General features: G+C 40.2%; 1 protein-coding gene across 1 annotated transcript; it reads right to left on the reverse strand.

Moving 5' to 3' along the window:
- Positions 1–342: 342 nt before the first annotated feature.
- Positions 343–2,342, reverse strand: rgs16 (regulator of G protein signaling 16). Its single transcript, XM_042057929.1, has 5 exons — positions 2,252–2,342; positions 1,930–2,019; positions 1,750–1,811; positions 1,309–1,475; positions 343–1,131 (listed from the first exon to the last, which is right to left on the reverse strand). The coding sequence occupies exons 1-5, from the start codon at positions 2,293–2,295 to the stop codon at positions 925–927; spliced, it is 570 nt and encodes a 189-aa protein (XP_041913863.1). The 5' UTR covers positions 2,296–2,342; the 3' UTR covers positions 343–924.
- Between the last annotated feature and the right edge of the window lie 6,905 nt (positions 2,343–9,247).

The following is a 9,247-nucleotide window of genomic DNA, read 5'->3' on the forward strand; positions in this document are numbered from 1 at the left end:
CCTTTGATTTCTTATCATGTAGCCAAATTCATGGAGTAGTGTAGTGTTGTATTTTTTTTTACATAATGCATAAGTGAACCTCAGTGGACACATATCTCGTAAAAGCTTGCCATGGCATATTTGAGTATTTGTATTTAAACACAGTGTTTCAATGTGTTCAGTAATGTATGTATTTTATGCAGGAACAAAAAACAATATGTGAGTTTTCTTTTGCAGATGGTATCAGTCTACTATATATTATACTGATATGTTTAGTAACAATGTCACAGTTGTAGGCTATGAAATGTGATGCAATTTGAATTTGCTTGTTCGGTCAAAATACAAGGAAATTTAACGATACAATTTACAATTTAAATATTTTATTCTGTTTTCCATTAGAAAGAGAGATGAAAAAGTATTGGACATCTTTTCCTATCTTCAAAGACATTTTCAATCCACGTTCAATGAGCTTTTTTCCATGACTTTATAAATACATTAATAAATAAATAAATACAATTCTATAAAAAAAATCAAAGTTATGTATATGTGTACTCTAGTCTATATGGAGTGCTTCAAGCCTCCATCTTTCAGAGTCCTCCATTTTAGTCAGCTTAGCAGCTTCTCTGGTTGCATAAGTGCTTTTCCTGTTTCAGAACATTCACTCTGTTTGTGCATGTAGGAGGCAGCAGTCTTCGACTCTGCTCCATCACCACTACTTCCTGTCTCGGCCGCTCTTCCCCAGGCATGCAGGTGCTGTCTATCTCCACCTGTCCCATCTTTGGTCAGCCATTGTCCTCGAACCTCCAACTGTCCTCGTAAAACCACCATCCTTACGACGACCAGTGATCCTCTACCATCCTTGTGTCCACACTTCTTCTCTGTTGGACTCTGCTGACCTCTTTTTCTCTTGTGATTAGAAATGATGATTGTGGTCACCTGCTTGGTTCAAGCCTTTTTCTGGCACATCGGACGCTGCTTGTTGAGTGTGTGCTGGTTGACGAGGTCTCGGTATACGGATGACCGCAGGAACCGTGGATAGCAGTCTTTCTCCATCAGGATATAGATCCGGTACTGCGCCATATCAAAGCAGGATGTTGTGGGGTGAAGCAAGTTGGCTTTGGTGATCTCCTGGGTCTCATGGTCAATATTAACCTAGCAAGAAAGGAAAAGAGAGAGAAGGAAGTCTTTAATACAACGTGTCACTTGTCACACACACACACACACACACACACACACACACACACACACACACACACACACACACACACACACACACCACACCTCTGAAACGGAAGTGTATAATTTATAGATAAAAAGTATCAAATTTACCTCTCTGGGTGCTTCAGTCCCAATGAACTCATTGTATATTCTCTCTGCTTTGGATGGTAGCCTGGCTACTAATTTGGTCTTTTTGAAGTCTTCACAGGCGAGGTAAAAGGCGATGTTCTCCTCACTGAACTCTGAAGTCAAGAAGGCCCTGAAGACATACAATCCATCTGAAGAAAAGATAGGATAAGAGGTTTGGTTAAAGGCAGACAGTCACATTTATTTGAGCTTCCTCTTCAGATCCGCAGAGGGATTGCATGAACCTCTGATGGTAAGACACACTGTTCACTCAGACTGAAAATTAAAGTGGTTCTCATCTTTACTTTAAAGAGCATCTGTACTGCAGTGATGTATTCTTTATCTATGCCGCGCGTGTCTGCTACTGAGGCTGATTTCTTGAGATCTGTACATGTTTGTTTCTACACATTTAATGTGATTACTTACGTTTGCTCGACAGAAGCTTTTCAAAAGATTGTTTCCACTGCAAACATTCCTCCAAGGTAGGTCTGTAGATGAAAGAGAATGAACTGGTTATTATGACTATTATTTGCTGCTTTATTTTTCTCCAGAGAATGTTCATGGTAAAAATGTTAAAGTCAGCAGCTTCACAGCATCTATATTTACCTGGGTTTTCCTCCTTTATAGGACAAGCAGGGACGACTCCAGTCTTGCCTCTTGAGAAGGCTCCTAATGCGAGCCTTAAGTTCTTTCACTCTGTGATAAACAAAAGTAAACACATGCTCATTTCAATACTATCATATCATCATGTAAAATTAAGTAAATAAGTAAAGAATCGTTAGTAGACACAAAATCTCTTAAAATCTATTTACTAGCGTTAATGTGTTCATGTATCCATAGATTTCAATATAAATCATTAACACTTAATAGACCTACTTTACTCTGGACATCTTAATACAGGAAAATGGCACAATGAAGAATTATGTACCTTTCAAAGTATGTGGCAGGCAGCACAGCTAGTCCTTTGCACATTGTGACAGTGGTTATAGTCCTTTCAGCTTAGTGTGGCTGGCAAACAGAGCAGTAATGTGCCTTTGAACAGAGCTCTCAGAGCTTATATATGGCAGACAGCAAGCGTCACCAATCTTCAGCCAATGGCTAGTAAGCTCTGCTCTGTGTGCGTGTGTGTGTGTGTGTGTGTGTGTGTGTGTGTGTGTTAGAGAGTATGCTTTGGCTTTGTGTGTATGTGTGTGTATGAGAGAAAGAGAGGGGGGGATTACTGAGACCAAAAGATACAGAGTTATTTTCCCCTGATAATTTGTATGTCCCTAGTGACAAAACATTTGTCCTTCATGTTGTTTGTTTTTTCAGGTGAAAAGCTCTCCTTTACCTAGGAAGAAAAACAAAATGCTCTTCCAGTCATAAGGGGATTTCTTTTCAGTGAATGATTCAGTGGATGACTGTGTTGTAACATTGCTGTAATCAAAAAAGAGGATGCCCTTCCAGTGAATTGATTTTGTCCACATGTACAGTTACAGGCAGCTGAGCTGGAAAAGATAATGGTCAGAAAAGCCACTTCATACTATCATGCTCTCACTATATTAACCTGAATTGGGTGAAAAGAGCAATCAAAAAAGTTCTAAACTTCTATAAAGATTTAGCACTTTGATCTGACCATAGCTACAACCACTGAAGTAGCCTAATTTGCTACGTCTGCATGGAAAGCTAAGGTGTAAATGTAGTATGTCATCATCACAACCCTAGACAACAGTTAGGGATCTATAGTTAGGATTAAACTGGTTTAGTATGCAGGCTCAACAGTCATTGGTGTACAATGTAAATAATGGTAGACTGGTGACACGCTCAATGCTCCAAATATAGTAATGAGGAACAGTAGTGTTGTATTTACTTTCTGAGATGCCTAGAATTAAGCAGGCCAGAATAGTGATACGTTTTCCATCAACGTCATAACATAGGTGGCTCAACATTCTTAGGGAACTTTCAATCTATTTCTAGAGGGTTTACTAACTAACAGAGATACTTTGAAATTAAAATGAATCATAATGCTTTAGCATGATGCTCTACAAAATATTGACTTTTAAAACTTGGTTGTTTTTATGTTTGTTTGTCCCAGGTTACCGGCTCTATGTTGTTTTCTGTGCCACCAGAAATGCCTTAGGCATTAGGCATTAGTTTGTTAATGCAGTTGAAAGAGTCTATACACAGCCTGTGCTTCAGGAAAATCAGTGGTGGTTTATTTCACATATGGATAGGTTATACACCGTGTGCAGTGACTATGAAAGTAATGGGTGGGTAGGTAATGATTAAATATAAAATAATATGATTCATGGATAGGCAAATTAAAGAAAAATAATACAACACCCTGTGGTATCTGTGGTTCAGTGACACCAATGGTTTCTACTGTCGGATAGTATTTTGTTACTCAAAGGGGAAAAGGACAGGCTTACCTAATTTGCTGTGAGCGTATTCAACACAAAGAACATTTGATTAGGTGTAATTTGATAAATAAAAGTTAGCACGGTGGGTTCCTGCTACCTAGAATGATATTGATGATATTGTCACCAGACTGAATGACTAGTGCGGCTCATGAGCCTTTGGGTGTATTAATCATCGTTATGAAGGAGGCCTGTACAGCTGTACAAGGCTGAATGAAAAGGACAACTACCCAGCCTTGAGGCACCATCCAGTGAGCCATGATGTAAGCTCTGTGCAGTCTCCCCTTTTCCAGGAAATCATTTATCAAAAATGGAGCATAGCAGAGCATGTGAGGTGAGAAAAATAGCCTCTTTGTTTACTCTTTGCCTCTCTTTCTGAACTGAAGACAACATCTTTGCACCCTCACAGAGAGGGGTGAGACCCTTCAGATTAGGAGCCATTGAAGCCTGAGAGAGGCATCTCGGCGGGGTGCGCTTTTTGATATATCTGTTTCAACCCTTGTGTGTGCGGACAGGGGACAGTGTCTCGATGCTTCCCCTAGGATCAGGAAACGGGGAGAGGAGATTGTGTTGAGAGAACATCTCACCTGGCGTGTCTACCAGGAACCACCTCAGTTGATCCAGTCTGAGGTCACTTGCTCAGAGTTCTCATGAGCCTGTGGTTAGGGTTTCCTCAGAAGCTCCCTGACTAAGCTAATGTCGAATTGTGTGAAGAGTTATCAAAGAGCCACAAGATTTATTTCAATCACTGAACACAGTCAGTTTGCATATATTTCATGTTGAAGACCTGGACTTTGTTTACCAAAATCGTTCTCTTAAAATGTCATTAAGTAGTAAGGAATACCTAACTAAATGTTGACTTTTGTAGGTGTGATTTTCTCCTCACAAGATGGCGGCAACCCAAAGAAGAGGAAAGTAATGTACTGACTGCACAAAGTCTTTTTAAATACCCTGTCTTTAGTACAAAGGTAAAAATACTTCAGTTTGTCTGCAGAGACACTCTCTATAGTAGCATAGACATGTAATAATTTTGTGAGCCTAGTGAATGGCTTAAAAGAGTGATTTATCCCCAGAGGCTATGCTGTATTAGCCTGGAAAAATCCAAACTCATTCACAAAGTGAATAGTTTGGTGACTCATGATTGGGATTCCTTGCATTGGTACCCAAAACAAATTCCACTAATCTTCATCTAAAAATAGACCCTAGGTAGACTGGAGTTTCCTACTGTACCTATGCCTTCACCTGAGCATGCAGCTCATAAGCAGGTGAAGGTGAAGGAGAAGAAGGCAGATCAGTGGCCTGAAGTTGTTAAACTGGAGCATTAGTGTGGCTAATCTCAGCATTGCAAGCTGTAGCCTTTAGCCTTTGATCAAACAGATATTATCCCATAATCTACAACAATAAATAAGACACAAGGGCTCAATATTAAATATTTCTGTTGTACTTTTTTTTCCATGGCACTCTGAAAGGCCAAATATAACAACGGTTGCTCATAGGAAACTATTTACAATATTTTACAAATGTGGACTTGGATAGATTCAACCCGCTCATAGTTATCATCATGTCACTATGCTCCTGCTAGCCACGTGTGCTACATATATGATCTATTCACTGCCAATGCAGGAGTGTTGGAGATCACTCAGCTATTAGGTTTATTGTCAGAATGCATGATAATTTTAAATATAAACATAAACAAATGTGACTTCCTGTGCACTTGCCGACTGCATCTTTAACGCAGAGAAAACTCGACTGAATGAGAATCCAAGAATTGGTGTAAATCAATTAGATTCGCAAGTCATCTCTTGCTTAGTGTGTTTTGCCCTGAAGGAGTATTCCAGGAAACTGGTATTGAGTTCCATGAACAGCTGCCACAAAGAAGTCTTTCAGCTATTTATTTATACTTATCCTCAATTGATTCCTGTGATGAAACAGTTGTTAACAAAGTGTAACAGACCATGGTTACAGACCAATATGGTTAGTCACAAGGCTCTCACTTGCTCAATAGACCTCTCTGGAATAAGTCCCGCCTCCGAAACATCCGGATCCACCCAACTTCCGGGCGTCGAATGTCTATGGGAAATAACATGGCGTTTCGAAAATATCATACCTGTCAAACATCTGTAGGTGGCGAAGTAGAAAAAAATGGTGGGCCGATTGGCCTACACACTTCTGCCATCTAGTTTCCACTGGATTTTTTGATTGTCATACTTCAATACCAACTTTACGTCACTTTACGTTCGAAAATCGATTGCACAATTGATTGGACCAAACAACACAAGTTTCAAAAACTAAAATGGGGAATTTTAACTAAATATGTACACTACTAATTTTAAACGAATTAAACAAATAAAAAGGATAGATGTAACAAAATTCACAAACAAGAATATAAGAATATAAAAGAATTTACAGTAAAAAGAAAATTCCCACCAATTTTACGCACCGGAAACAGCTAAAAATGGCAAAGGCAGAGGACAACGTGATCAATCTGTGCGACATGAGAGAGACGAGTGATAGGCCCTAATAACTTGAGGAGTTCGATGTGGAAGTACTTCGAATTTTTGGTATATCAAACTATGGAGAAGAACAAAGCGGTAGGCTATGCAAACTGTGCAATCGAGTTCTACGTAGGTGAAATTTGTTTGACATTTCTAATCGTAAACACAGACACAGCTACGTTGAAGCCTGCAGTAATGTTTGTCACTGATGTAATGGCACTTGACTTATTGTTTTTCGACTTGCGTCTACAAGCGCCCACTTTATGTTCGTCCTAATGCCTGTTAGTTGTTTGTGGATTGTCCTATATTTGGCGTTGAAAATGGAAACGTCTTTAGACATGAAAAATCGATTTTACAATCGATTCAATGAACACTTATGTCTCAAAAATCAAACAGGATTTTTTCACAAAAGTTACAGCCCTAATACCAACAGTGACTAATGTAGTCCAAAATGATGATCGAATGATCTGAAACTCCGAAAAGGTATGTGTGTGTGTGTGTGTGTGTGTGTGTGTGTGCGTGTGTGTGTGTGTGTGTGTGTATGTGTGTCTGTGTGTTGGTAATAAACATTATGAGGTATTAATTCTTTGTAGGTCCTTGCAACAATATAGTGGCAAGGGATGGAATTTTCCAGATCATTCTTTTCTCCTCCGTCTCTCAGTCATTTGAGTTCCCTAGCAACGTGAGAAAAGAGCTTAGTGTGAGTGCTGAGCCACACTCCAAGGTTGATGTTGGCTGTTAATACTGTAAATTAGCACCTAGTCAGGGCAACCATGTCCCGGACAAAAACACAGCTAGATGAAGGTGCTTCCTGGCATGACTCAATGCTCTCTTTGTTTTGGAAAAAGCCCTGTAAACATATTTGTCATAGACGAAAAGCACTCAAAGGAGGCTTTCATCCTTTAATATTAGATAATGTTTTTTTTGTACAGTAAGTTGTCTGAAATACCCGGTAGATTAGGCCCAGTATATCTTTATGATCAGGATATTTTGTGATAGTTATTTTGTGACACTCTGTGGTTGCCTCCAGTCTACCTCCACTCAGCACCTTCTCCTCTCTGGAGGTCAATGATGCCACAGACTCGCTCTGCTCCACACTGAGTTTCTGTCTGGACTAACTGTGCCCTCTTACTACAAGGCCAGCTCGATCCAAACACTCTCATCCATGGCTAAATGATACACTCCGATTGCAGCGCACCAAACTCAGAGCCGCGGAGAGGAAATGGCACAAATCTAAACTAACTGATGACCTCAAAGACGACCAGACACTCCTATCTTCCTTTTCAGCCAGCATCACTGCTGCTAAGACAGCTTTCTATAATGACAAAATCAACACAGCCACAGACACTCGAATTTGAATATTTTCTCAACCTTCAAATCACTACTCAACCCTCAGCCGCCTCCTCCTCTGTCCAGCCTTACTGCGGATACCCTTACCTCATTTTTTACAAACAAAGTGGCGGCAATCAGCAATCAATTCTCTACATGCCCACAAGACACAACAGACTCAGATACTGCACTCCTACAACCTCTAGCGGTTGCTGGAACATCTTTTTCAGAATTCGCGCCTTTCTCCGAGAGCGAGGTATCTAGACTCTTGACATGTAGCCGTCCTACCACATGCTCATTGGACCCTATACCCGGGGTGCGATTTGTGTAAAAACCAGAGGGGGGGGATGATTTTGAATAAGTTTGTAACCCCCCCACCCCAAAAAAAAAAAAAAATGAACGAACGATTCATAGCAACATTTTAGTTTTAGTTTACCGTGGTGTACGACTTTAAACAGCGAGTGTGCTGATGATCAGCTCCTCTAATGCAGGGTAGGACTACGTTTTGACAAGCATACAAATTCACCTTGTTCTTGCCCCATCTGAAATGACTCCTCTACTTTTGCTGCCTCCATCCTTTCTGTATTTGTTGTGTAAAAAAACGTTGTATATGATGGCACTGAAGTCTTAAGTTAGTGAATTGGCTAACAGTGTTAGTTGGTAACCAAATAGCCTACACATTGCGCTACACGCTGCGTAGGCTACGTGCATTCTCTCTCTCTGCTGATTTGCATTCAGTAGCCAAGTGCGTAATATTGCAAAAGTTGAAAAAATAAATGTGTTTATTGTAGCCTACAGAAAATAAATAGCCTATCATACTGTCAGTTAATTGCCTACAGTGCAGTGAAGAGTTTGGAGAGTAAAGTTATAGGGCAACTTGAAGTTTTATGAAAATAATTTACGAACCAGAACATAAAGACCATGAAGCTTCTATTTCTTGCAGCTGTTAAAACACCCGCTAGATAGTTTAAATACCCACCAACATTCGTTTTTGCAGTACAGATTATTTCTAAAAGTTATTTGTCTACTAGGCCTAGCCTACTGGCTGATTTATCAAACGAGTGCTTTCTCGTTCGTCCTCCGCAAACTACAGGTGTTTCGGTAGAGAGCCATTGAATAAGCGATGCCAAGCAATTTCTGTAACACTTTTTGTGACATTCAGCAAATATCTCCTCATTTAATGTAAGTTCCTTCGGACAATTGGCCTACGTTCTAGTCTACGTGCAGTTGTCCTCCATCTCAGTTGCATCAGTTTTCTCATTTTGAAGGTTCTAAAACATTATTATGCTTCACTGAATCCTTCTCGTTTTCTTTCATTTGTCCAGCTAACTTTTCCATTGAAACTAGCCATTTATGATGGATTACACACTCGACATTCTGAAATGTCCTGCACGATCAAGGCCAAATTAAGTTATCACGCCGCCACTGTGTCAGCAGCATGAGTGCTGACGGTGACGGTGCGTTTCTGATGTCAGATTATTATGTAGGCTATATGAAGTAGCATTAATCAATATGAGGGGCAGAGGGGGATAAATGTTGTCCCCACCGGGGATAAAAATAATTTAGCAGAGGTAGGGATAGGAAAACCAGAGGGGGGGAAATCCTCACCATCCCCCCCTACAAATCGCACCCTGCCTATACCTACGAGCCTACTTCAGTCCATCAGCCCGACCATCAAACCAGCAATCACACATGTGATCAATG

Source organism: Alosa sapidissima, chromosome 12 (genome assembly GCF_018492685.1).
Source record: "Alosa sapidissima isolate fAloSap1 chromosome 12, fAloSap1.pri, whole genome shotgun sequence".
In the NCBI taxonomy this organism is placed as follows: domain Eukaryota; kingdom Metazoa; phylum Chordata; class Actinopteri; order Clupeiformes; family Clupeidae; genus Alosa; species Alosa sapidissima.